Here is a 27,929-nt window from a genome sequence, read left to right on the forward strand (position 1 = left end):
TAGGTTTGAAGACGCTTCATAGGTAAAATGAAATAATATACATACAACAATAAATATTAATAAATAGTGCTATAATAAACCTTAATATTTACCACAACATATTAATATGTATAGCACTCAAACCAAAATGAAGATGTATAACATAACACAGACTCCACAGGCAGTTTACTACAATGATTAGAAGTGTGTCAGTACATATGTGCACACATAAGTTGAAAACAAGAAAAAATCCTCAGGCTGTACTTCACGATGCATTTTTTCTGCTCAGCGCATGATTATGGATACTGAAAAGTTCGATCTCCGGAAGAATTTTGGTTTTTGCAGAACAGAAGGAACAAATGATTACAACGTAAAACACTTTCTGAAAGCATTTTCATCTGTTTACTACCACTTTGACGCTACCCTTTGTCTGCGAATTAAGGCGCTCAGCACTTCGATCTGTGGCAGAACCCTGGTTTTTTGCAAAACGGAAAGTAAAAGTTTAAACACTTTAATTACTTTTTTTAAAGGAATTTCTTATTTGTTTGGAAACTAAATGAGAAAGGTTGGAAACTTAAACAAATTTCTCAACATTTTCCCAACTAACAGAACTAAAGGTTAGAGGACGAAAGAAAACTTAGGAAACGTAAAGTTGAATTCTAATAAGAAATCTTCTTCTATAAGACATTTCAAGCCAAATTAGTTCCTATAAATTGCTAGACGAGATATTAGATTTTCTTCTCCTTCATACATTCTAATAGTTAACACACATTTCGACGCGCAAAAAAAAAAATCGAAAACATATAAAATACCGCGCTTTCTTGTAGCGTGATTACATCATTGAGGGGTAAAAAAAAATCTGCATCTCTTCAAAAAGGCATCAAAGAAAACCATTGGCTGCATATTTTGAGCTCTGCAGCTGTCCTGGTTCTCTCAAAATCTAATTTAAAAAAATTCAAAAATTGGAAGAAAAATTTGCTATTTTTCTCAAATAGGCTTCAAAAAAGCTAGAACAATCAGAGAATTTCCTAAGAAACATAGATAGTTTCTGCCTCAACAAACATGCAAAATTGTGTTGCATGAATTTTACTGCAACGCCATTATTTAGCAACTTGTATAGCTTACTTTGCACTAATTTTATCCCTATCTCCAGCTGTAGGTGTTTTTTTTTCGCTTAAATGGCATCGAAATTCAAAACAAACAAATAAATGTTCTCGTCAAACCCTTATCTCTCTTTCGTGCAAGAAGAACTCTTGTCAAGTATCCCTGACAGTTTCATTGGGAACAGCGCTACCCCGATCTACGAGTGACATTAATATGTGCAAGTCGCAGACTTGTTTTGTTACCACCAGACCTCATACCAATGTACATACTACGTTATTAGGACTAAATTTTGTGCCCAATTTTCAATATGGGTTCATTTCACATCGACTACCTTCTTCACTTTTCCTCATTTCTCTCTTTATTTCCTTCCTCCTCTATCTACTCTGCATACGAACCTCCTCTCGCTCCCAAATCCCTCTTACGGCACCTCGGTGAGAACATCGCTTGACCTTTAGATTAAATACTAGGACGTCCACGAAAACCCACGCGCGCTCGCGGTTCTGGGTGAGTGTGAAATATGCCAGTTTTGACGTTTGTTCTAGGATGGCGCACAAGAGTTCTGCTACATTAACACAATATTGCCAAAACCAACATTGCAGTAATGGACGTCGCTTCGTTGTCCACGCTCATCTCATCTTAGTAAGCAGCCACAGTACAACTGCGTAGGATTGAAATCTACGTGGTGTTGGAGGCAAGGTGGTTCAATAGTAGGACAAACAGCACAATGGGAAGGCATTGGTCATGGTTTCAGAGACACTTACAACGGTGTGGAATTTCAGCGACCATCTGAATGAAGTAATCACTGTCAATTCCAAACAACGACTAGCCCTCCTTGGCTCACGCTCTTCAGCTGAGCTCACTGAATGAAATCAGCGACCAGTTCAAGAGGATGGTCAATGACAAGAAAAAGCTGAAATACCCACACATATACATCGAAAAAAAACAGTGGAAACTTGCCCGAAGCTTGAAAGAGCATGAACGAAGCAGTGAAGGACCAGTATAGATATCATTTTGATTTTGGCTGTTAACCAAGATGACGAGCGCATTGCGGAGACTCCAACAACATCACCAACCTATTGCAAGACTCATACCTTATGAATCGGTGCGGTGCAGCTACAGACAAGTGATCCGACTGAAGGGAAAACATACCAGTGCATCCTCGCACATCTAAGAGACGTCGGAGGTATTAGGCTGGACAGAAAGTCTGTCACCATTTGTCATTTTTTCTGCTTTATTTTTTTAAACTCAGTTTACAGTGGAAATTAATCAATAATATAACCACCATTATTAAATACAACAGTGTCCCACTTGATGGCCAGGTCAGCGATCCCATTCTCTCAGAAGTGGGGAGACTGGGAGTAGAAGAAGTCGCTGACAGCCCGTTCCACTTCTTCAAACGTGGTGAAGATTTTCTTAGCTAGGAAAGCCTTGAGGGACCAGAATAATTGGTAGACTGAAGGGGGAAGGTCGGAAGAATACAGGGATGGAGTACGTGTCCCACCCTAGCTCTTCCAGCTTTTCATGGGTTTCCTTAGCTACATGAGGCATAGCGTTATCGTGGAGGAGGTGCAGCGAAGCTCGCCTCGGCCGTTTTTCTCGAACGGCCGATTTGAGGTTCTGAAGAGCAACCTAACTACAGAACTGCAGAGGTCACCACACAGCTTCTTAACCGAGTCGTTGCAAGAACAAGTGAGTGACGACAATGCTTAGTTAGAAGAAGAAATGCAACCCAACGTATGGGTATTTGAATTACAATCCGACGCGACTGCCGTCTTGGAGCATGGAGAACCTCGAAAGCATTATCGACACAATAGCTGTGGACATTGTTCATGTGTTTAATAACCTGCGCGTGTTCGTCACTAAACACAAAATCACCTATGGCATCCACGCAACACGACTCCTGGGAGAGAAGCTTAGTGAGTAACAAAAACAAGGTGTCCCTCGCATCTGTCAACTAGGACAAAGCATTCCATCGTATTCCATAAAAAGTAATTTGGTATGCTTGCAGTAATACACTGTCTTAGGTAATCAGGTGTGTCCAGATCCTCTATGATCAACGATGCCGATTGCATGCTGCAGTAAGCCCATTCGCGGTATTCCCATCTTTTCTGACTGCATCAGGGGTCACGCTTTTCTACGCTGCTCTTCACAGTCGACGTGGACCATACCATAACGGAAGATCTCACGTGAACTGAGATATGGATACTCTACGATAACGTTATCATGGCATCTCGAAAAAATGAGAAAATTAAAAAATAAGGTCACGTTTCACGAGGTAGTTTACCACGATTTGGCCCATGTCTCAACGTCAAAATCCCTTTGCAACACATAACGACTATTGCAAGCGACACTAGCACCAAGAGTGACGGCATAAATCTTTCGAAGACCAACACACTCAAATACTTCAGCCCGATTATCGCCTCCGACGGCAACCTTGCAGTGAAGTGACTCTTCGTGTGCATGGCGCGGGGCATAGTGGGATACCGCTGGAGAGAAAGAAGTGGGTCACAGAATAAGCGAACGTAACTTGCCGCTATTTCAGATGTGATCAGAACGGTTGAATGTCACAGTTGTTGACTCCTCCGCAGCAACTGCGACAAAACGTTTGTTAATCGTTACTTTTGAGTGTTTAAGGAGACAAAATAGCATTAAAATTGTGAGTAAGGGAACAATTTCGCGTCTGCGATGTCTTTTTTGGCGGGCGGATGATGAACGCAGCTGTGGTTCTTGTGGCCAAATCTCTTTCAAATTCTTATGATCAAATCTTTTTTTTCTCTTTTAAAAGGGAAAACCTTGCTCTCTTCCCATTGGTGCACTGCCACCAAAAAGTGTGAAAAAGAAGTTGGGAACTTTGGAAGTAGCATCTTAGGGGATGATGACTTGTTCTGGATAAAGCATTTGAGGGAATATATTATTACAAATCTTTCCAGGTTGTGACGAAGTCGACGACGCCGAAACGTTAGACTAATAAAGTCTGTTAACAATCTCGGCTCTTTCTTCGATTTGACTATCGACAAGTCGATATTGAGAATGTCCCAACGTTCTATGACTGAAACACCTTAGTTTGAATATGACTGATGTGCGTGCGCATAAAAGCAGTGGTGCCTCTGGATTTTTTTATTCTTATCTATCCTTGTTAAAATCGATTCAGAGCAACAAAATCCTTGAACTAAAGTCGTAATCTTACCACTGTGAACAAAAGCTCATCGAAGCTTGGGTACACAAGAGTTCTATTCCCATAAATCATTCTAGGCTCGGCGTCAGGGAAATCGTATCGTGGATTGAACTGAAAAGCGACGGAAAAAATCGTACGGTCATATTCAATCGATTAATGACGTATCATCATGCTAATGTAATAGCAGGGGTTTTGAGTATATCCACAAGTGTATATTTTAATCTCCATCAAATTCATGTTCCCATCAAATTCCATATTTGTTATTTTCCAATTAATTTAATTAATTTTAATTGATTCAATTCCATATCGGCATATCAAGGTTGTGATGCATTTTCATGTTAAATATTCAGTTTCACGCTCAGAGACAAACCCGAAAACTACAAAGGAACCACACAAAAATAGAGATTTAAAGGCATCACCCCACGAATCTGAGGTGGTACGGATTACAGGTGGAGTATTCGTATACGGAGTAGTAGATTATGGAGGTGGGTGTGATTCCCTCCTTTTGTTCCTAATTGCCGTAAAAAACGGCCCGGAAGATGCAGCGCGTGCGCAGGGCTGGCGCGCTCCAATCGAACTCCTTGTAAAAAATGGTGAGCCGGAACGCTCGAAGCCGTATCTTCCGGGCCCTTTTCTACGACAATCAGAAAGAAGTGAACGGAATCACCCTTTTCTCAATTATATACAATCCCGTGTATGAATACTCTACCAAAAATCCGTACCACTCCAGATTCGTGGGGTGATGCTTTTAAATGGCAATTTGTCAGTTGAGTTCTGGAATTGTGAGGATGAGTCGAGTACTTCAACTTACAAACACCCTAGTGTACGTGTACATATAGGCGCTTGCGACCTGCATCGACTTCATAGACATCGATAGACGGTTAGAAAAAAACTGGCACAATTTCTGTTGAGTATCTTCCTTGTGAAAAACTTGTGCTGTTTGAAAACAAAACGGAGTATGCTTCTAATGGAAACAGTCGAATGCCGTGAAGTTTTTGTGCACATTGATCTTGTTTTTGAACCTTGCTTTTCTCGCAGAACCTTCCTAAACTTTCTTAAGCACGTATATTAGTCAAGTTAGAAAGTATTCCTAATGTCAAAGACTTGAAACTCCCGTTCTGGTAGAATATCCCGTATACACTACAAATCATTAGGTAAAAGACCACTCCAGTAGTTTTAGAGTCTACATTTTGAGTACTCTAATCTGCTTAAAGCGGAAAACTTCGGAAAAATATCTGCCTACTTCGATATTTTCTTGTCAGGATACCGCCGAAGCACTTAATATTAAATACGCAGCAGTTTCTGTGACTATGATGTTGCGGAACAGAAGTAATCCGTGCATGTGATTTGGAAATCTGAGAAACGGGTAAATAAACACTGCATCCCTTAAATGCCTACGTCTTGACGGATTTCTTCCTTGCGGATTCCGATAAATAAAGAAACCAAATCAGCAAAACAGCATAGTACGGTAAATGTTTTGAAGTTCATAAACAATATATGTTCCTCTCCAATAATGAGATACCTTTGCTAAGTGAACAATCACCTCTTCTCTACTTGATACACAGAAAAAACGAAATGGCGAAGATACTCACAGAAATCATAACTTGGGAGATATTGTCTCTATAATTCAATCCAATAACGGGTAGAATCGACTTGACCACAGCCTTGTTTTTGTTGAAATGTACAAACAAGAGTGTCCGATCAATATCTGTTTCTCTTTCATCACCATCTATTAACGGAAAATATCCATATTTCTGCAAGAACAATTGGTTAGGAGATTGGACATTGTCCATTGAGCGATAATAAGAATACAACAAAATCAACTGTGCTCCAAAAAAACATTGTTCTTGAATTTTGCATTTACTTCACATCAGCAAACATCCCCCTACAGATAACTCGCACTAAACGAGATCACGCAGCTATTAGCTTAGCTAAGCAAGTCAACGATTTTTTTAAACTAAACTATACAATTTCTTAATGGTTTGTTTAAGATATATTCGAGATTAGTACTAATTTTTCTTTATTAGCAGCTCACGCTTTGGCGTCACTGCCTTCGTCAGAGTCTAAAAGTTAAAAGCGATTGGTGGTTTATCCTCTCAAGCGTCTTGTCGCCCTACAGAGAGCATTCAAACTGTAGGCAAACTCAAAGAACATCACATCAGGTCGTGGTTAACTGTAGTGTGTCTGGGCGGTAAAAGTTACGATATTAACCTTCGAGTCCGAAATCATAGCATGCAGAAAACTAAAGGCATTTTAGACAACAGCGAAAAGTGGACAAGATCTGTGCCGACTTTGATTCATGGGCGGGGCGTCTGGTCCCTACAGAGAACCCCTGTGACACGTAGATGTGGTACGTGGTGGTCTTTTCCGTTACCAAATCTAGCAAATGAATACAGAAGGGTGTTGGGGCACGTGAGAAGATAAATTACTAGTAGCTTAAAGTTTCCAGGCTCTGACGAAGGCGATAACGAAGAAATGCAAGTTGCTAATGAAGAAAATTTGAAAGTAACCTCGGCCACGGCTACAACACAAACACGTAAGATTCAAAAAAACATCATATGCCTTCAAAATTACTCAAGGGTTTTGAGCAATATGAGTTTTGAGCAGTATTTATGTCTTTGTAAATTTTCTACTTGACATTCTTGTTATCTCTTGTAATCGAAAGAAACTTCCAGCTCTTATCTGTATTTCTTTCCCTACAACTTGGTATAAAGTTCAAACATGTTTTGTTTATTGACTGGTCATAACGTAATCAAAATAGGAACTGTTGATGTGTTTTAGAACAAGAAAATTAAAAAATTGTTTGAGCCTCGCAGAGCAAAAGCCAAAATAACTTTCTATCCTAGGTCTTATCCACTTATTTGCAGTTTTCCTTTGTTGCTGATTACTTTCTCAACAGAATACCAGACATTCAACTGGGAGAAAATAGAAGAGGTCGCTTTTGTGTTATTAGATGTTCTGCGGTGTACGGTAGATATCAGCGTCTCTCCATGGATACGGATGATGCAGTCTCCTAAGCTGCCAATCAGTCAAGGTTCTAAGACAAAATCTTCTCCGATTTTATTGAAATCTGGGGCACACCTAGAAGTGGAACTGCCAAAATTCAATGCGTTTAGCAATAAAGTTCTCATCCCGGTAACTAAGCGGCCTGTGGTAATAGATGACCAAACCTAAAAACTTCAGCTTAGTAGGGGCTTAAAATGTACTTTACTTTCCAATATCAAATCTATGTCTGCTCCCAGCACTAGGTCCTGCCGTTATCGACGTATTACAATATAATGGTCACCATGCTTAAAGATCTCGTTGCGGAGTATCTATCTGCTGTTATACCTTGAATACTTCGCCTAACAAAACAAAATCATCAGATTTCGATATATCTGAACTGTCGAAGCGGAAGGCCCTATCAAATTTAACGTAAATAAGCTTTGAAAGGGCGCGGAAGGAAAATATAGTAGAGGAGTATTTCAAAAGAGTGAGTGAAAGTAAGATCGTCTTCGAGCGAATCTTTGCTACGAATTCTCTTATTATTAGGACAGTACATTGCCAACGGATCCAAGAATCGTCTAGGAGCTCGTCTCCTACGAAAATAAACTACATATTCGACGAGCGAGGAGTTTATGTCATCTAAATAGTTCCATCATCGAGATGCTTACTGGAATCAAAATATTCAGCCTGATGAATTAAATTTCACATCTGTCAGAACAGTCGTATGCGAGCTGTGAACCAATCCAACCAGAGAATAAAAGGGAAGATGCTTACCTGAATTCTTTCTAAGACAAACTTGATAGGTCCTCCATCCGACTTCCAATCTTCATCACTTGACAAACAGTTCCTGTACACCTCCCTCATTGCACTGACTGACTTTGATCTAGATTCTTCTTCAGAAACGAAGAAAGCTGAAGCATCAAGTTTGTGATGTTATAAAAAGGTAGAATGAATTATTATCACATTTACTGGCTGTTGAACAATTACAACAAGATCATCAAAGTTTCTTGCAACACACTACTCAAACAAGAGAAATTATTTCAAAGTCTTAATAGGGCTCACTGAAATCGAACTGCTTGTGACATTATTTCCGCTCCGTACTAAATTCATTGAAACTTCTGGTGCAAGGTAATAGTTGCAGTCAAGCGTACTTCAACTTTTCTCCGAAGAATTTCACACAATTGCATCCCATCTCAAAACTTTGTTGATTGCTGTAGGTGAGCGGAGCAAGCACCACAGCAGGAGTACTATATAATAATATTTGCAATGCTGGAGAGCCATTTATTTTGTTACGCGCACATATCCTCTACAATTCCACAATTTCTCAATCACACACTGTCAATCATTTGCTTATTCACTCATTAGAAATGTGTATCGTAGTGCTCTACCCTTCTGAGGGTGCTACAGCTGCTTGGCAGCAGAGGCTGGGGGCTGAAACTCAAAGAAGTCGACAGTGGATTTGAGATCAGTAAAGGAAGAGATTTCCTCCGAGAAATGCTTAAAAGCTCAAAGCATGCGGTGGAATGATGGTGTGAACAATGGGAATTAGGGTGGATAGGATACCGCTTCATGACTGCGTTTAAAGTGGCGGAACGTGGGCATTTCTCGGTTGCTTTCTTCGGACTGCAGCTGCCAACTCGCGGAGGTGCTGCGCGTAGGCTTTACTGTCTGGTTATCAGGCGTGGATCCTACAACTGCATCTCCCAAGCGGGTGACTTGTAAGTGGCAAGCCGTGGAATAAAAAGTTTCTTTCGCCAAAGCGGCGGAACTTGTTGTTGATGTTAGCGTGAATAGAGGTCCCTTCATCTCAAGCCTCGCTAATCCCGGCATCCACCTGACAAGCCATTAGACATTGCTCCCACTCGTAGAAGACAGGAGATGACTCCAACCAAACTACATTAGGATGGTTTGACAAAAAATTATTATATTATACTATATTATATCATCCACAACAGGTTACCGCCTCATAGTGACGTGGAGGTGACGCTGGGCGTCCAACTGGGATGCACAGCGGAGGTTCGTCCTCCGGCAGGGTCTCCCAAACTGAGAAGGAGTTCGACACATCCAACTTCTCGGAATCGGAAGCCTAGTTAAGAGTAAACCATTGCTAAAATTCACCACCGTCTTGGCAAAATGTCGTAAGGTCGCTCCCTGATCCATATAGGTTGCGACGCGACGACCTGTGGTGAAAGCTAAGCTCGTCGTGGTAGGGCTGCTTAGTTTGGGGAAAAGTCTTTTTGCCACTCCAGCATATTCAATTCCTCAATACCCTGCACACTGGGCCATGCCGTCTCAGAGGTCCGACGGTATGGCCACCGATGAGAGGCGATCAAATCTCAGTTTGCTCAGGACGCCATTGTTTCTGGACCAAGGCGACACACGCACGACTCGTCATGGAGACTGTCTCAGACTGTGTGTTTACAAAGCGAGAGCATCAAGACGCTGCTGATTTCGGGGCTGCGGAGGATCAAATTTTTCGTGATTTTTCTTCGGGGGAAAAAAAGGAAAAAGAGGACGTCGACAGATAATGACTACCTCGTCATTGTGGAGAGAAGGTTCCCCCCCAAAAAATAGGGGGGGGTGGTTTTGTGGGGGCCCCCCAATCCCCCCCCCCTCTGGTTTCCCCAAAAACCCCCCCCCCCCCCCCCAAAATTTCCCCCCCCCCCCCCCCCCCAAAAACCCCCAACCACCCCCCCCCCCCCAAAAAAAAAATAAAAAAAAAAAAAAAAAAAAACTTTATAAGAAGAGGGAGGAAAAAAAACCCAAAAAAAAAAACCCCTAAAAAAATTTTTTTGGAAAAAAAAAAAAAAAACAAAAAAAAAAAAAAAAAAAAAAAAAAAGGAAGAAAAAAATAAAAAAAAAGAACAAAAAAAAAAAAAGAAAAATCCCCCCCCCGCGTTGTCCCCCCCTCTCCCCCTTTTTTTGTTAATTACTTTCTTATAAAAAAAAACCCAAAAGGGGAACGGCAAAACCCCAAAAAACCGACACGGACCGAGAACAAACAAACAACCCACCCACCCACACGTGTTGGTTTTACCACCAAACCTCACTACTACTATTTTTTTTTGTCCTCTCCCCCCCCCCCCACCAACAAAAAAACAAAAAAAAAAAAAAAAAAAAAAAAAAAACAAAAAACAAAAAAAAAAAAAAAAAAAAAAAAAAAAAAAAATTCCAAAACCAAAACCCCCCACCCCAAAGGAACCAAAAAAAAAGAAAAAAAAAAAAAAACAAAAAAAAAAAAAAACAAAAAAAACAAAAACAGCCTAGGCGGGGCCCCCCAAGACCCCCCCAAAAAAAAAAAAAAAAAAAATCAAAAAAACCAAAAGAAAAATGTGAAAAAAAAAAAAAAATAAAAATAAAATAAAAAAAAACAAAAAAAAAAAAAAAAAAAAAAAAAAAAAAAAAAAAAAAAGGGGGGAAAAAGAAAAATAAAAAAAAAAAAAAAAAAAAAAAAAAAAAAAAAAAAAAAAAAAAAAAAAAAAAAAACCCCACAAAAATCACAAAAAAAAAAAAACCCCAAAAAAACCCTTAGAGAAAAAAAAAAACCCACTTATCTTTTTTTTTAATAAAAAAAAAATAAAAAAAGAAATTATCCCCATAAACCTCCCCCATCACCAAACCCCCCAAAACCCCCCCTCCCCCCCCCCCAAAAAACCCCCCCTCAAAATCCCCCCTAAAAAAAAAAATAAAAAAAAAAAAGAAAAACCCCCCCCCCCCCACAACCTAAATTAACTTCCACCAAAATTTTTTTCCCCGCACACCACCCAAAACATAAAAACAAAAAAACCCAACCAACCCAAAAAAAAAAAAAAAAAAAAACCAAACCAAAACAAAAAAAACCCAACCAAAAAAAAACAAAAAAAAAAAAAAAAACAAAAAAAAAAAAACAAAAAAACCATTTTAAGAAAAATAAAAAAAAAAAAAAAAAAAAACAACCACAAACCAACCCCCAAAACCCAGAAAACCGGAACCCCCAAAGGGCCAGGCCCCCCCCCCCAACCCACCCCTGGGACAAGAAGAAAAGAGGGTAAAAGAAAAACCCCCCTTTCACAACCCTAACCTTCTAAAAAAAACAAAAAAAAATAAAAAAAAAAAAAACAAAAAAAAAAAAGAAAAAAAAGCTAAAAAAAAAGGGGAGGAAGGAAAATAAGAAAACAAAAAAAAAAACAACAACCAAAAAAAAAAAAAAAAATAAAAAACAAATAAAGAAGCACCCAAATTTAAAAAAGCAAAAACAAAAAAAAGAAAAAACAAAAAAAAAAAAAAAAGAAAAAAAAAAAAAAGGGGAAAAAAAAAAAAAAAAAACAAAAAAAAAAAAAATTAAAAAAATAAAAAAAAAAAAATTATTAAAATTTTAATTAACTCAAAAAAAAAAAACCAAAAAAAAAAAAAAAAAAAAAAAAAAAAAAACAGTTTGTAGCTTTCTGGCGCCGAGGCACCAATTTGACGCCGTGGAACCCATTTGGCTTTGATACTGGCGGTGCCGTCGCATCTACCCGAGGCCGTGAGACCCGCCGCACCTTATTCTGGAATTTCGTTTCACACACACCCATGGTAGACCAGGTCCGTGATGATATAGCACCAGTCTGAATGTCCGGCTAAAGCCGGATTTCAGACTTTCGGTGGTTTCAGCTTCACTCCCCTTCACTGATCAATGAAAGTTAATAGTAGTGGTGTTTTCTGTAAAAATAGATTTGTGTTTTTTCAACAACGCTTTTCTTCTCTTCTTTATATTATAAATTAAGGCTAAAGACTACGGAGTTTTCCTTCCAAACGCGTCAATTCTACATTTGGAGAATATTCGACCATCAGCTACAAACACTTCTTCGATGCCAGAATAATGTAGATACTATTTGAAAGCATTACTCGAAGTTTGGGTATTCCTCCTGATTTTCCCGAATAGTTATCACCATCTTTTATCGGCAGTTGAGTGACTAAGATGACTGATAACCTTAAGAAGGCGAGAAATTCTATTATCTTGGAGGGGATTTTTGTCACTATCAGCTGCCGTGGAATTACATGGCAATTTTGTGACTGAGCAGACGACTTGTGAAATTCCTCGGCTTTCCCGTTTTTCTAGATGCGGATCTCTGTGGGCAAAATGACTGTGAGTATCGAGAACCAGATTCCTCATCGATGAAAATGAAACTTAGAGAGTAGATCATCTTTGAATGTGCGCCAAAGTAGGATTATCTATGCAGAAAGTTCACTTGATGGAGTCCAGGAAAAAAGCGGAGAATGCTTCCGAATTTCAGTCATAAAAGAGGCTGTTATTTTTATGGAAACAAACCAGTCTGAATGTCCGGCTAAAGCCGGACTTCAGACTTTCGGTGGATTTAGCTTCGCTTCCCTTCACTGATCAATGAAAGTTAATAGTAGTGGTGTTTTCTGTAAAAATAGATTTGTGTTTTTTTGAAAACGCTTTCCTTCTCTTCTTTATATTATAAATTAAGGCTAAAGATTACGGAGTTTTCCTTCTAAACGCGTCAATTCTACATTTGGAGAATATTCGACCATCAGCTACAAACACTTCTTCGATGCCAGAATAATGTAGATACTATTTGAAAGCATTACTCGAAGTATGGGTATTCCTCCTGATTTCCCCGAATAGTTATCACAGAATGATGTTTTAACAGAAAATGACGTGAAAGAGATCATCCTACTGATAAAGATAACATTCCACGTCAGACCACATAAACATCTTGCTACTATTTAAGCAGCCGTTTAGATGCGTGTTTCCACTTTCTGAGAACGGCATGCTACAAACTTGAGGCGAACGAAGAAGGAAATATGCACACGGAGGAGTCATAAAGGTGAAGAGCAAAAGGCCCAGTGATCACGGCTATGAAACGGCTGCAACCATTTATCTTTTACATCATGCACACTGAGTTATGGAGCATCAATGACCGGGTCCACCGACGCCGGTGGATCCGTCGCACCCCATATTATGGATATCTGGCGCCGGTGGACCCGTCCCACTCCCTTCCAAAGGTATCTGGCGCTGGCGCACCAATCTGTCCCCGGTGGACCCGTCGCACCCTATTTTATGGCTTTCTAGCGTCGAGGCACCAACTCGACGCCCTTGGACCCGTCGCACCCCCCTTTTTAAATTTCGTGACTCACACACACACACACACACACACACACACACACACACACACACACACACACACACACACACACACACACACACACACACACACACACACACACACACACACACACACACACACACACGTGACAGAATAAGCCCGTTATTATATATCATGATAACACTATATGTATTTTGTATTCGTATGATATCTTTTTAGGCGCTATAAAAACACACTCATTGAACATGCTTTAACTGCAGAAAATTTATTTATTTTTATTTTATTTTTTCTTTGCTACGACATGTTTCGATTTAACCAACTATTTGTTTTCCCCACATAAGTTTTTCTTCGGGTGTATTGAGGAGAACAAAAAATTGCACATAGGGTTTATTGTCTTTCGAGCAAAGCAACTGCTTTTTTGATTCGGCCAAACAGAACTCAAACTCCTTCCTTGACTTTAACAGTTTTTTCCTGTACATTCGCTCAAACTTTGATATTGAACAAATCAATATTAGTTTAATTGCAGACTTTTAATTTTGTTTAAAAGCCAATAAAACAAAGTTTAATAATTAAATAAGTTAAACAAAGTCTAATAATTAAGAATAAACGATTGTCCTCCTACCTTTCAAAATTGCATTTATTTTTTTTATACTGTCACGAAATTGTGCAAAAGCCAGTCTCACAACTGGTTCTTTCCCTTCTGTCATCCATTTTCCACAGGCGAATTGATAAAAATCTTCGCAAGGATCCTTCTGAAATGAGTTGTCTCCTCTACGATGCTCTACACAAGCTTATTATACACTGAAGAGAACGAAACTCTAAGGAATATATATCCAGCTGATGAAAAATTTCCTGTTACACCTTCCTGATTTTGTCTTTGAGAATATCTTCGGGTTGATATCTACATCGAAGCTATATGAGAGGACTACTTTTCTCTCTTGTGTGGAGCCAAATACTACTACCATCACTTCTTCGATTGGCGCGTTCAGTGGTGTTGCCGCACTTTCCTACCGCCTGCAAAGTGCTTAGGTTTCTGATGTGCTTGGTTAAAGTAGGAAGGGCGGTGGTGTTGAAGAGCTGAGCACGGAGTAGGGTAATCTTGGCTATGTCCATTGCACTCTCGTAGCACCTGTCTCGTGACGTTGGGCTGAAAACCGATCTTTCTGCACGACTCTCTGAGCTCAGCTAGCAGTTCAAATAAGAAGTTTATCTGTCTTGAGGACGATGTAATTAGTGAAGAGAAGATGGTGTAGCTGATCACCCCTCACTTTGACACTATCCCAGTGGCCTGTGTAATGCGGCTAGTAAGAATTTCCGATATGACTGGAATAGACCGAAACCTCCCACAGCCAACCAAACCTTCCGTGAACCTGGGATCTGCAAATTTGCACTAGACTTGTCCGAAAAGAGAGAAACAATGAAGAAACAGTGAGTTGATGCTTCGGCTAACACCTTCAGGTAATTGTAGAGGAGCATACTCAATTGAACTAAGAGGATTCTGAATTGCAGAAACGCGTTGGCGGAACAAAAGCCAACTGATTAACGTCAGATACTCTATCATTTACTCCTTTACTTTCCATTCTAACTTTTGTATTCTCTCCTCGAAACTGGCAGTGAATATTTTGTCTCATCGTCACACTCCACCCTGACAATGTTCAAGTGCGATTTCAAAATTTTGTTTCCTGTTCTGTTTTCTGTTCTATTGTACAACTCTCAAAGTATATTTATGTATTAAACAGGCAGGCGTTGGATGTCCATGGCATCTATTGCCTTTTCAACCGAATAGAAGGTTTTCATGATTCTCATGGAAGTGAGGTACTTCTGCTAGTCTTAGATGATGTGAATGAGATCAACTCGTGCAAAACCATCTTCAAAATCTTGCTCACGTGGGTGTCCTTCAAAAAATGTTATTTCAATCCTGCTCAGCCCTACTCCACATCATAGTTTGTAGGTGGCATGCAAGAAAGAGACTTGTCGATTTCCTCCTTCTAATGCAGTAACACGGTCTTGTTAGTCTTCCAGTGACTGGACCTTCCCCTGCGAGAAATAGCGCGTTAAGAGAAGAGCTACATTATTTTTCAGCATCTGAAAAATTTTCCACCGGCCCTCACCAACCCTACGGAGAACATTGTTTCAGATGCTAAGAGTTAATGTTGCGGGAGTGGTGCCATGCGAACTCTTTCTAAAACAGCATGTGGTATTTGGTAGAGGAAAACCTCTAAAAAATATATCCATCTTTTGCCAGCTAATAAAGAGGTAAATTGACATAGCTCTCGAAAAGTTCAGGATAAAAGAGGATCTTCTCCATCTCCTCCCCCTGCAATGGTTATACCTTTTGATATCTGAAAAGAGTCGTCTTCGTCTTGCGATTAGCGGTGCTCCAACGAGCATAGCAAATGACTGCTGCTCTTCTTTTTTTGAGGTTTTCTTCTATCATCTCTCTACAAGCCGCGCGAACACGGATGTAAGTTTGTAGTTGCCCACAGCTCGCGCACCCTGTATTAGCTAAAGAGTTTTCCGAGTGCACCAACTTTTGGTGGGTTGAAAACTCTCTGGTTCTCTGGTGAGGTCAAGATAAAGTTTTACGAGCTTGTCACATTTTTGGTTGATTGCCTTATTTCTTCAAAGGACAGCTGACAAAGCGCAGAGGTTACTAATAATGATAGTGCTGAAACTTCGCTTCATGAACTTTGTATTTCCCAAAACAGAGATGTTTGCTGGATCCCGTGTAACCGCTGTTGTAACAATAGTACAACAACGGTTTCTATGACGCAAAAACTTTTGTCGACAATACCATGTCAATGCTCGCTATGAGGACTATGAGTTGCTGTTTTGGCTTTTAAAACGCTTACAACGACTTTGTAGGATGTACTGTCTTTTTTTGTGAAGCTTGTCTAGTCCCATGATGAAAACCTAGATTTCTTTGTTCTCATTATATACTTAGGCGTAAAATGATTGATATGCGGCGATAGAACATCCGTAGAAGTCTGATTTGCTTCTTCGCAAGTTCGAATGAATCAAGATTTTTTAATTGTACTGAGAAGGTGTTGCAATTGATTACTGTTGCAAGTTCCTTGGAACAAACCGAATTCATAAACACTGCCTGTCTTGCACCTTCCATACATCTAACTCTAGGCTTTTATAATACAAGCGTTATGAATCAACACTTGCACGGTAAGAGCAGGGAATGAATTCATCTCAGCATCGTAGCAAAGAGTATGGTCTGCTCTGGTTAGTCCTTATTCGCCACCTACAGAAGCTCACGTAGACTGGCGGCTAATCGGTTGTGATTCATCTAACAAAGGATACACCTGGGTCTTCTCAAATGGTAAGCGGAATTGCAGCCGCTTTTTGTTTACATTAAGAACAAATAATTAGGAAGTTTTGCTAAACTTAACCTATTCACTTGCATGCAAGCCAAAAATGGCACTCTGGTAGAAATCGGTCTTCTACACTAATGACAGAAGATTTCGCAAAGTTTCAGCTTCATCTAAGTTCATATACATATTACAAGAACTAACACTGTAGTCGACTGCAGCATTTAGGAAATCAGCAAGTGAATCAAATCCATAGGATCTTTGAATTTCAATTGTAGTGTTTCGGCAGAGATCGCTGCTGATCCCCTGACAGACAAGAACGAAGAAAGTGAACCACGATAGATATCTGAAAAGCTGCATTTTCTCTTCCTTCTTAGACTGAAATAAAATTTGAGCTATTTTTTCTTAGATTTTCAAATCTCGACAAGCGATAATCTCTTCAAGAATTTTTAGCGGACTTCCATGAGATTTCTCACACATTGAGAACAATAAAGCCGGTAGTAAAGGGAGCATTAATTCCTGCAACACCTAATTATCCTGACAATCCTTAAAACATCTCTTTTACCGACGTAATTCTGCATGTAATCCCTTCCACTTTAAAACACGACCTCCTCCAGAGCTTTTGAGCAATAGGTTTGGGGTTGTGCAGGTACCAAAACTAGTGCAAGTAAATTGGAGGTCTAGATGCAGTGCTTACAACAACGTCACAGTCCGCGACCAATCGAGTACCTTTCTCTAGTTACATAAAACTCTGCGAACAATTAGGGCACAGAAACACTGCTTTTATCGGCAGTTGAGTGACTAAGATGACTGATAACCTTAAGAAGGCGAGAAATTCCATTATCTTGGAGGGGATTTTTGTCACTACCAGCTGCCGTGGAATTACATGGCAATTTTGTGACTGAGCAAACGACTTGTGAAATTCCTCGGCTTTCCCGTTTTTCTAGATGCGAATCTCTGTGGGCAAAATGACTGTGAGTATCGAGAACCAGATTCCTCATCGATGAAGATGAAACTTAGAGAGTAGATCATCTTTGAATGTGCGCCAAAGTAGGATTATCTGTACAGAAAGTTCACTTGATGGAGTCCAGGAAAAAAGCGGAGAATGCTTCCGAATTTCAGTCATAAAAGAGGCTGTTATTTCTGTGGAAACAAACCAGTCTGAATGTCCGGCTAAAGCCGGACTTCAGACTTTCGGTGGTTTTAGCTTCGCTTCCCTTGACTGATCAATGAAAATTAATAGTAGTGGTGTTTTCTGTAAAATTAGATTTGTGTTTTTTCAACAACGCTTTTCTTCTCTTCTTTATATTATAAATTAAGGCTAAAGATTACGTAGTTTTCCTTCTAAACGCGTCAATTCTACATTTGGAGAATATTCGACCATCAGCTACAAACACTCCTTCGATGCCAGAATAATGTAGATACTATTTGAAAGCATTACTCGAAGTATGGATATACCTCCTGATTTCTCCCAATAGTTGTCACAGAGTGATGTTTTAACAGAAAATGACGTGAAAGACATCATCCTACTGATAAAGATAACGTTCCACGTCAGATCACATAGACATCTTGCTACTATTTAAGCATCCGTTTGCATGCATGTTTCCACTTTCTGAGAACGGCATACCCCAAACTTTAGGCGAACAAAGAAGGAAACAGGCACGCGGAGGAGTCATAAAAGTGAAGAGCAAAAGGCCCAGTGATCACGGCTATGAAACGGCTCCACCCATTTATCTTTTGCGTCATGCACACTAAGTTATTGCGCACCAATGACCGGGTCCACCGACGCCGGTGGATCCGTCGCACCCCTTTTTATAGACATCTAGCGCCGGCGCACCAATCCCACGCCGCAGAACCCGTCGCAACCTCTTCTATAGGTATCTGGTGCCGGTGGACCCGTCGCGCCCCTTTTTATGGATATCTGCCGCCGGCGCGCAAATCTGACGCCGGTGGACCCGTCGCACCCAATTTATCGAATTTCGTGACACACAGAGAAACACACACACACACGGATTAAGCACGTTATTATATATCATGATCATGATAGCGTTCTTTTCCTAAAGGAAAACACTATCCAAGAGAGACCGTCACATGGAATCTATCAGAATGGAGTTCGCTCGCTGAAATGTACTTCATAGCATATCTCACCTTTCGGAATAGCCCATGCCTGGATGAATGAACCGTACAACGCGAACTATTCTTAAACCTATGTAAATGATTGCGACTATCAAAGCGCAGTATGCATCCATGATAAGCTAGAGAAACACAACACAGCTACGTTTTTCGAAATTTCTGAAGCGATTCTTAACCATTTATGAACGGCGACTCAATGAACGTGCTAATATTTGTTGTAGCTTCTATAGGTAATAATTAAAACATTAAGAATCCCAATTCGTATCGTAGATCGTATCGTAGATCAAAACTCGCAAAATCTTGATACAGAGCCACCTCGTTGGTCACGGCTAAGCACTCTTCCTTTCTATTAAGAATTCCGACCTTCAATTGTACTCCGCTGACTTTCGTGGTGATCAAGGAGATTGGAGATGGAAACCTCAATTTAGGAGCTACTGACTGTGTGCCCGCATTTGTAACTGACAATTGAAAGGGGAAATTTACATGCGCTTTTCAGTGTTAAGTTCAAAAACATGGATCTGTTCCAAAACTGCCTAAAACTTGTACTTTCTATGCGCACTATGCATTCGTGGTAAGCTAGAGAAACACAACACAGCTACGTTTTTGAGGTCAGCGGCGGGTCAGGAGCTACATCGATACACGAAAGAACGCTTAATTATAAAATTTTTAACGCGTTGTGCAGAATTCAATAAAATTTAAGAGTGATCTTCTGGAAAGTATGCAAAAATGTCACCCTTCAAACCTGTGGTACGAACTTCCACAGAGCAGCGGTAAGATTTCGAAAATGTGAGCACACAAAACAGTCCAAGCACCAACAATGCGGATAGCATCATGCAGACATCACTCTCTGTGTTAAGGAGGAAGAAAGGGACAGCGAAAAGGACAACGGAATGCGAAAGATCAGAATTAGAATGACAAAAATCACTTTGAAAAATTAGCTGCAAGTTCTTCTTCCAGTAAAAGATAAAGTAAAAGATACATCCTATGAAGATGCGCCTGCGACTCCGATGCCTTTATTAACGCCGTTCGACTTCAGTTTAGAATAATTTGAGGCCTTTTCATGCGCATGCAGCTTCTACAATGATATCCAGGAGCACGTCTGTGTGCCATGTAAAGTTTTCCACTCTCTCAGAGAAGAGTGGAACTAATTTAACGACCTCAGCTAGACGAGGTGCTTGTTTGCCTTACCTCTTACCGACTACGTTACATTTGCAACGCTATTCGGCCTTTGTAAAGCATCTGCAGTTCGTTTTCCCTTTCAGAAAAACTACTTATATACTGTACTATAACTATGTGGGCTCCCGGTCTTCTGTATGCTTATTCTCCAGTGACTGACTAAAACAATTCATTCAAAGGATTTTCCATTGTTGATGTCATACAAAAGAATTGTAGAAGGCAATATATCTCTAAAGCTCACTGGAAGAGAGAATGCGAAATTAAGTGGTCTTAAAAAGCTAGAGTATGGAATTTCTGAACAAAGTTACTCCATGTTTTTGTTAAACAACATGACAGAGGAAGATAACGTATGCAGAATCATTCAAGACACACGACAAATATTTCTTTGGACAACGACATATACTGTTCTACATGAAAGCCCGTTGTCTTTTATCCCTTGCAATTCATACACCGCCACTAGATTTGTTTGTAAGTATTGGAACACTGACTGCTTACATCGGTTGGTCCCCGCAGGGTATCAACATAGTGAATGCAGTTCCCGAAACTGAAATTATTCTGCACTCCAAGCCAACATTTTAGCGAACCCCAAAGTAAACTTATTAACCCTAAGCACTTCATCCTGATTCCTGCAATTACGGTTTTTATTCAAAACCCAACGACCACTCTTAAGTCTCAAACCGCTAAAATTCTGAGATTTTTGGAGGAGTTTGCATTTTCTGCCTCGATACTTCTGAGCTACTTCTCTCCCCCACCTTCAATAGTATAGTTATTGAATAGCGCAGTATAGTAACTAAATGCATGCAGCTGCTGTTCTAAGGAGGATACAATAATTCATCACTTTAAAAAACGAAACCTCCTGAAACTCACCAGCACTGCTCGGAAGACCTGTACAGAAAGATTTGTATTTCATTGCGGGCACCGAATTAGAATCTTTGTCGGATCCTGATCAGGCAAGGCAGAGATCAAGCTTGATATAGAAGAAATAAAGTTGTAAACGATCTGAATAATTAGGTTTTATGCTTTGGCATCATTAACAGCTCCATATCTCGAGAATACAGTATTCCAAACTAAAAATAAAGGACACTTCAAAAAAAAAAAAACAAAGAATTGCATCGCAAATAAGCACAAACGACCGTTTCGTGTGAACTCAGCCAGCTTATTTTGATTGGCTTTATTTTTAGGAACCTCTACTCAAAAACCATTTCAAAGAAAAACTACTAGCAAACTAAAGGAAAAGAGAAATTCTTGGTAAGATTGAATTGTGAGCTCTACGGAGTGATTCCATCCTTATAATCTTCTTTCTTTCCTTTTTTTTTCTCCACAGTGAGGACAATATGTCAGAATTCTTTGGAGCTTATCCCATTTCCTACATCCCTCCGAAATTTTTTCTTACGAACTTTCTTTCTACGCGTTCACCGTTATAGGGTTTTATAAATCATTGTCAGCGGCTCCGAGGGAAGCCAGGCCAATTCAGTGTCAAAATTGCGCAAATTCAGGATCTAAGCCATGTGTCCTATGAGTTCATGCCGTAATGCACGTGTGTCCGTAATTTTTGTGCTACTTTAACGATCAGAGTTGCTCTGAAGGTTGTTGTAGAGAAATAAAGAAACATTTATCATCTTCTCGTTTGTTCTCCTTTCTGCTTATACACTCCTGTCTTTTTGTTCTTTTTGGCATGCCATTGACCGTATTAAGTAAAATCACGATATATAATAACACGCTTAGTCCGTTTGTGTATGAATGTGTGTGTTTATCTGTGTGTCACGAAAATACTCCATAATGATGCAAAACTCTGCACGGTACCGAACCATCGCCATTCACTGAAGGCGCGCACTCTACCTTTTCACCATTGTCCAAACTTATTTTTGTATGTTGTCTTTGATAAGACAAGCTAGTTTCTTTCATTTTTTAGTGAAGGTAAATAAACTTTTATGTGAATGTATACTCCCAAACTTGCAAACTATCACGCGATCATATTAACGGGTTTATTCTGTCACGTGTGTGCGCCCGTGTATGCGTATGTCTCAGCCCAGAAATTTCAAAAAGAGAGGGAGTCGCATACTGGCGTCGGCTTGGTGCGCTGCAGCCACAGCGCCGTAAATTTGGGTGAGACGGGTCCTACGGCGTCGAATTCGTGCTCCGAAGCCAGATAGCTGTAAATTGGGAGGGACGGTTCCTACTGCGTCGGATTGGTGAGCGGGAGCCCCAGTGCAGTAGAATGGATTTCTATGGTTCCTTCACACATCTATTTCCCGGCATGTCTCCATGATGCTGCTTTCACCATTTCTTCAAAAGGAGGAAACACACGTGCTGATCAAATAAAATACATACTAGGCAACAGTTTACGCGATCTGAAGTAGAACGTTATTTTTATCACTACAATATTGATATTCACGTCTGAATGCAAATCATTCTTTGCTAATAGCTGAGAACAGAGGAAACTCATATATTGAATAATGTTTCCAAATTGAGGACATTTGAGAGAAACAAAGATGTAAAATTAAGCTGGATTGCTCTTCAAATATAGAACTGAGGTTTAGGGAAAAACCACAAAATCTTTCATCTATGCTTAAATTTCCGGATAAAAAAAAATTAAAGAAAGCGTTGATAGAAAAAAGAAATTATGATGTTCCAAAAAATGCTGGTAAATAAATAAATATCAAGCATCACTAATCACAAAACAGAGTATTTGAGATTTCTAGGTTGTTCGAGGCTTCATTATGCTTATTAAAAACAAGAAATGGTCTACAAAATATTTAGAACGATTATTAAAAAAGTGGAATTGTCCGCCAAACTGGTGTCTTTGGTCAACCGATCCACTGAACTTGAAACATGAGCTGAACTGAAGTAAATTTGTTTTGGATGCTCTACGTTTCTCCATTGACATCTGCAAACCAGGTTCCAAACTCCGTATTTCTGTTCGCAGCTATCACTGGAGAAACCACTTCAGAAATCTACTACAGGAAGAAAACCAACATCGAAAATATTCTCAAAGTCGCGTTCTCACTACTAAATAAGCATTCCGGCTCTTTCCGGCAGCAACTAACGCCGTCAGCATCTTAAGGTGAATGATACTAGTGCAGTCAATTCTTTTCAGTGAGTAAGGCTTGAAAAGATCGGTGGAAGTGGATCAGTGTGTTTAAAGGTAGCCTATCACGAAAATGATATAGTATTCCCGTATGGATTACCATTCAATCATGGTTCAATATATTTCTCTGGAACAGGAGGTTTCGTAGTGAATGAAACTTTATGAAACTTAGAAAAGAACTGTCAAACGCATCCAAACGATCGCGGGCGAAATCGACTGAACCTTCAATCCTTTCTCCCTCATGTTCGCATTTTTGCCAGGCTCGAGATCTAATTCGACAAGAACATCCATGTCTCCACTGGACCCATCCTGACAGTTCCTAATCTCCATGTGTTTGATTCATGTGTTGGCCTGCAGAAAGTAATCGCCAGAATCATATTTCGAAATCGTTTCTTAAAGTTCAAAAATACTACGGATAATTCTATTCAAAAATAGAAGTAAAGCTTACAAGATATCGAGTTCATAAAATATTCGAATTTCTTAAGTCGAAAAATCTTAAAAGGCAGGGGATGGAACGTTTCAGATTCTACCTAAGAGTGAAGTAAGTGTAAGATTAGAAAAATCAGAGATAGAACTATGTAACGTAAGAACTCAAAAACTCATGGCAGGACAAGTTGCTACTTAGCAAACAGCAAAATTCAGTGAAAGGAGGGCAGTAAGTTCAAGCACGCTTATATTTACCTCGATAAAAATGGTGGAGTTGCTAGGTAGCCTTTGTAACATTGTATTGGGTCGATCACCTCGAACAACAAATAAGGCGGCATCGGATCAGATCTCGGAGATCAAAGGTCACCTTACTCTTAACATGCCCGTTGGTCACCGAAATGAATTCCTGCTTTGTTGGTCATTTTTGAGGGTTTTGTTTATATAAAACACTTTAAACTTTTTACCGGCTACAATTTCGGGTTCACATGAACTAGGTAGTACTTGTCTGCAATCAATTTCAAGAAAGTCACATGATTTATCATTCTTGCAAAGTGAGTGAGTACAATTAGCACGATTGCGGAATGAACGCTCTGTCTGTCCGATAAAGGATTGCCAGGTTTCCCGTTAATGCTTGTCAATGTCGAGGATCCTATCAAAGGTTTAAAGTGTTAATCAATTGCATATATTGAGCGCTTCCGATCCTGATTGCTACTGGCAAATTCTCCGCGAGTACACAGTTGTTCAGACAGATTCGTTGCAAAGCCAAGAGCCGTATTACATGGTGACTTCTAAACCATGGCATATGATAATGATTGCCATAATTATCCGGGAGGATTGGAACACTGATTTTGTTCCAGCGAGTGGCATCCCCACTTATGTTCACAAATCCTATTCTAAGTTGAGGAATTCATTGATAAGCGCAAACAAACTTTTCGGCACTTCATATTTCAGCAATTTGATGGATTTCGCTGCTCACTGTTTTTCAAACTTTCTCACGATCTCTTATCTCTCTTAGGTAAACTTATTCATTATCAATTTAACGGTCAAAAGAACACAAGCAACTTCTAGGCGACAACAACCTACTCTATCACGCTAGAGTGATTATTTTCTTATTTGGTTTTTTTTTTCATCTTTCTACATTCGGGAAAAATGCGTGACCACTCGGAATGCAATGCTTCGGAGTGCGATCTCTCCAGAAGTGCACGCAGCGTGGGCAATTCATTTACTGAACTCCCTAAAATAACGGTATTTTCAGACAAGTGATATAACATTTAGGAAAATCATATCAGCTTATCGATTGTCAAATTTAAGCAATAGCCAATATTGTTTCCAAACTTCATTGCGGCTAACGTTTCGGAGTTGTCGCCTTCGTCAGAGCTCGAAAGTAGGAACATCGCGGCAACGCCGCTACTGAGGTAGGCACAACGATTTGGGCTCTATTGGTTTTGTTTCCGAGTGTAATATCCTAAGGGATGATGACTTGTTCTGGATGAGGCATTTGAGAGGATATATTGCAAATCTTCTTCCTTTCCATGCTCTGAAGAAAACCTTAGTACGGCTAACGTTTCGGCAACGCCGAAACGTTAGCCGTACTAAGGTTTGCTTACAATCTTAGCTGTTGCTTAAATTTGACTATCGATAAGTTGCAATCTCTATGCCAAGATTCAAGGAAGGTCGAACTTTCGCGTATAAGTCATCTTCTGGTGTTGGAAGGCAGCTCATAAACAACAGTGTAACTCCAACAGTTATGAATGTATACTTATAATTGAACGAGAAATAAAATGTTACTTATTTGAGTAGACTTCAACTTTGCAACCAATAACACTTTGACTTTAACTTTATTGAAAACTCTTGTCTGTAAAGAAGCACGCTGCGTGAGAAATCTTCATATACTTGATTCAGAAGACCGAACAACGATTCTCAGGATTCATTGGTGAGCCAGGTGAACAACGGAAGGCGTCAGCAAATTCCTCTATATTGGATACAACATTGTTAACCCTGTAAATTTCATCAAATCTCAGTAAATGAAATCAGTTAGGATTTTGCTCCCCATTTAAGATCAAAACACACATATTCGGCAAAAAGCTGAGTTAAAACTATCATGTCTCAGGTGCTAGAAAGGTACAACTGAAAGTTCAGCGTTGTTAATGGATTTGAAATTCAGGAAGGACTGCATCGCACAGTCGAGATTGCTTCAACTGTTCCTAATCTACACTACAAATACAGATCACTACTGCCTATGCGTTTGATGGAAAACTAGTTTTGGACACTCTTGAATGACGCATTTATTTTACAACTAGGCCTGAGTTCCGGTTTTTCAAAGGTATCTGATTCGAGACAACAGTAGTTTACAAGCACACTACAATACCTTAGAACTGATGGTGCATGGTTATCCACAAGGATAGCGTTTTCCAATTCCTCTTCGCCGTATTTCTCGCAAAGTATCTGTAAAGCAACAATCAGTGTGCAGAAAGTTTGTTTGAAATTGCGTGTGCGAGTGCACGAGAGGAAGCCAAAGACATATTTCAACAGTAATCTCACAATTACAATAAGTGCTTAAAGACGCAGAACTATGTTCCTCTACCGTTTCTGTAGGTGGTGTACAATTTCTTTAGCTTGAAGGGGCTAAACAGTTTGGAACAACCAGAACAAATAGATCTCCTCCATGAAATCCATTTTTTCCATACAACAAACTTTTGAATTTCCTTTAAATACTTGTTGTCCTACTGTTGATTATAGGTGCGCCTGTAGTTTGAAGAAAATGTACGCGTCGCTAGGACACTTGAAGAACATTTTTTCCAATTTGCACAGCATTCCCCGTAGCAGAGCTTTTATTTGAAGTGATAAAAAAAAGTCCACAAATAAGCAGACACCATCTGACAATATGTTAACTGCTTTAGGAAGCAAGGAAGAGTTTTTAACGGATTTATTTTTTGGGATAGCATACAGGAGCAGTGATGTCTAAACATTGATGCGATTTTTCAGCTATCCTGCTCTACTAAGAGTCAAAAATTTGTTCTTCTACAAATCTTTGTTAATCTATTTTGTTTTGGGTAATATGAGAACGATAAATCTTGTGCAATTAACAAAAACCAGGACGACAGCAAGTTTTCCAGAATTGACTCTTTTTATTTCATTATGCTGCGAAACTCATCACTTCTCTTCTACTACTGGTAGTCGTAACAACAGAAAGCAGAGGGATGCATATATTCTGCCAAAAAAAAAAAACATATTTTGGAAACACAATATCTCGAATCTGGGAGCAAAAACTTACAATGCCCCATCCCAAAAAGAACAGCTGGTCTGCCGTAATATCTTCCGTTGTCAAAAGTCGACCTTCTTCTATATATCCCTTTTCTTTCTGATAGCTTTTATACGCCTTTAGAAGAAATGTTTACGAGTGCAGACTATCAATTAAATTATTATTAAATCATTATTAAATTACTAAAAGCTTGGTAACGTAGTAAACATACCATAAATGATTGCTTAACACCTTCTACATCGGCCATGTTTTCACTAAGTGTGCGGAAGCCGTCTACTTTGAACTCGGTACCAGGGATCTACAAATACTCAATGCATACTAATCTTTCGAAACATCGGCCGGAGCAGTTACATCCAACGTGAGACAAGGATTTTCTCCAGGGCAGTGTATAACAACATCTTCATCGCAGCTGAGGTCATGTATATATGTTTTCTTGTTATGCCAAAGAAGTTCTGGTGAAACTTTATTATTGGAATGACGTTTCGACAGCGACAGACAACTTTGTTTTTATCAAAGACCAGTCTCATCAACCCCACTAGTCGATGATGTATATGTATATATATATATATCATGATATTTTTATATATATATATATATATATTATATGTTATATAATAACGGGCTTAGTCGTGTGTGTGTGTGTGTGTGTGTGTGTGTGTGTGTGTGTGTGTGTGGTGTGTGTGTGTGTGTGTGTGTGTGTGTGTGTGTGTGTGTGTGTGTGTGTGTACGAAATTAAATGAGGGGTGCGACGGGTCCACCGGCGTCGAGTTGTGCTCGAAGCTAGGAGCTATGAAATGGGGTGTGAGGGGTCCACCGGCGTCGGACCTATAGAAGGGGTGCACGGGTCCATCGGCGTCGGATACCTATAGAAGGGGGTGCGACGGGTCCCGACGTCGGATACCTTAGGGGGGTGCGACGGGTCCACTGGCGCCGGACATCTTAGGAGGGGGAGTACGGGTCCACCGGCGCCAGATACCAATAGAAGTGGGTGCGACGGGTCCACCGGCGTCAGATACCAATAGAAGGGGGTGCGACGGCTCCATCGGCGTCAGATACCAATAGAAGGGGGTGCGACGGGTCCACCGGCGACAGATTCCTATAGAAGGGGGTGCGACGGGTCCACCGTCGAGTTAAGCCTCGAAGCTAGGAGCTATAAATGAGGTGTGAGGGGTCCACCGGCGTCGGTTTTGAA

General features: G+C 39.9%; 3 protein-coding genes across 7 annotated transcripts in view; all 3 read right to left on the bottom strand.

Annotated features, from left to right (window-relative positions):
* Window positions 1-18,817, bottom strand: part of RB195_016592 (uncharacterized protein) — a gene marked incomplete at both ends in the record, with an annotated part of 39,334 nt that extends 20,517 nt beyond the window's left edge. For all 4 annotated transcript variants that reach the window (XM_064183186.1, XM_064183189.1, XM_064183187.1 and 1 more), the window contains 6 exons: window positions 4,271-4,369; window positions 5,851-6,012; window positions 8,018-8,154; window positions 13,958-14,087; window positions 16,857-16,998; window positions 18,801-18,817. In XM_064183186.1, coding sequence (XP_064039067.1) covers window positions 4,271-4,369; window positions 5,851-6,012; window positions 8,018-8,154; window positions 13,958-14,087; window positions 16,857-16,998; window positions 18,801-18,817 — 687 coding nt within the window. The remainder of the gene's footprint in view (window positions 1-4,270; window positions 4,370-5,850; window positions 6,013-8,017; window positions 8,155-13,957; window positions 14,088-16,856; window positions 16,999-18,800) is intronic.
* Window positions 18,818-20,867: 2,050 nt separating this feature from the next.
* Window positions 20,868-23,379, bottom strand: RB195_016593 (uncharacterized protein; the record flags this gene model as incomplete). The annotated part of the gene is made up of 2 exons (XM_064183190.1): window positions 20,868-20,960; window positions 23,272-23,379. 2 exons carry the CDS (start codon window positions 23,377-23,379, stop codon window positions 20,868-20,870), a joined length of 201 nt encoding a protein of 66 aa, XP_064039071.1.
* A 1,994-nt stretch (window positions 23,380-25,373) lies between these two features.
* Window positions 25,374-27,929, bottom strand: part of RB195_016594 (uncharacterized protein) — a gene marked incomplete at both ends in the record, with an annotated part of 40,986 nt that continues 38,430 nt past the window's right edge. For both annotated transcript variants that reach the window (XM_064183192.1, XM_064183191.1), the window contains 4 exons: window positions 25,374-25,473; window positions 25,844-25,920; window positions 26,750-26,854; window positions 26,949-27,035. In XM_064183192.1, the coding sequence (XP_064039072.1) occupies window positions 25,374-25,473; window positions 25,844-25,920; window positions 26,750-26,854; window positions 26,949-27,035 (369 nt within the window). The remainder of the gene's footprint in view (window positions 25,474-25,843; window positions 25,921-26,749; window positions 26,855-26,948; window positions 27,036-27,929) is intronic.

This window comes from Necator americanus, chromosome II (genome assembly GCF_031761385.1).
Source record: "Necator americanus strain Aroian chromosome II, whole genome shotgun sequence".
In the NCBI taxonomy this organism is placed as follows: Eukaryota; Metazoa; Nematoda; class Chromadorea; order Rhabditida; family Ancylostomatidae; genus Necator; species Necator americanus.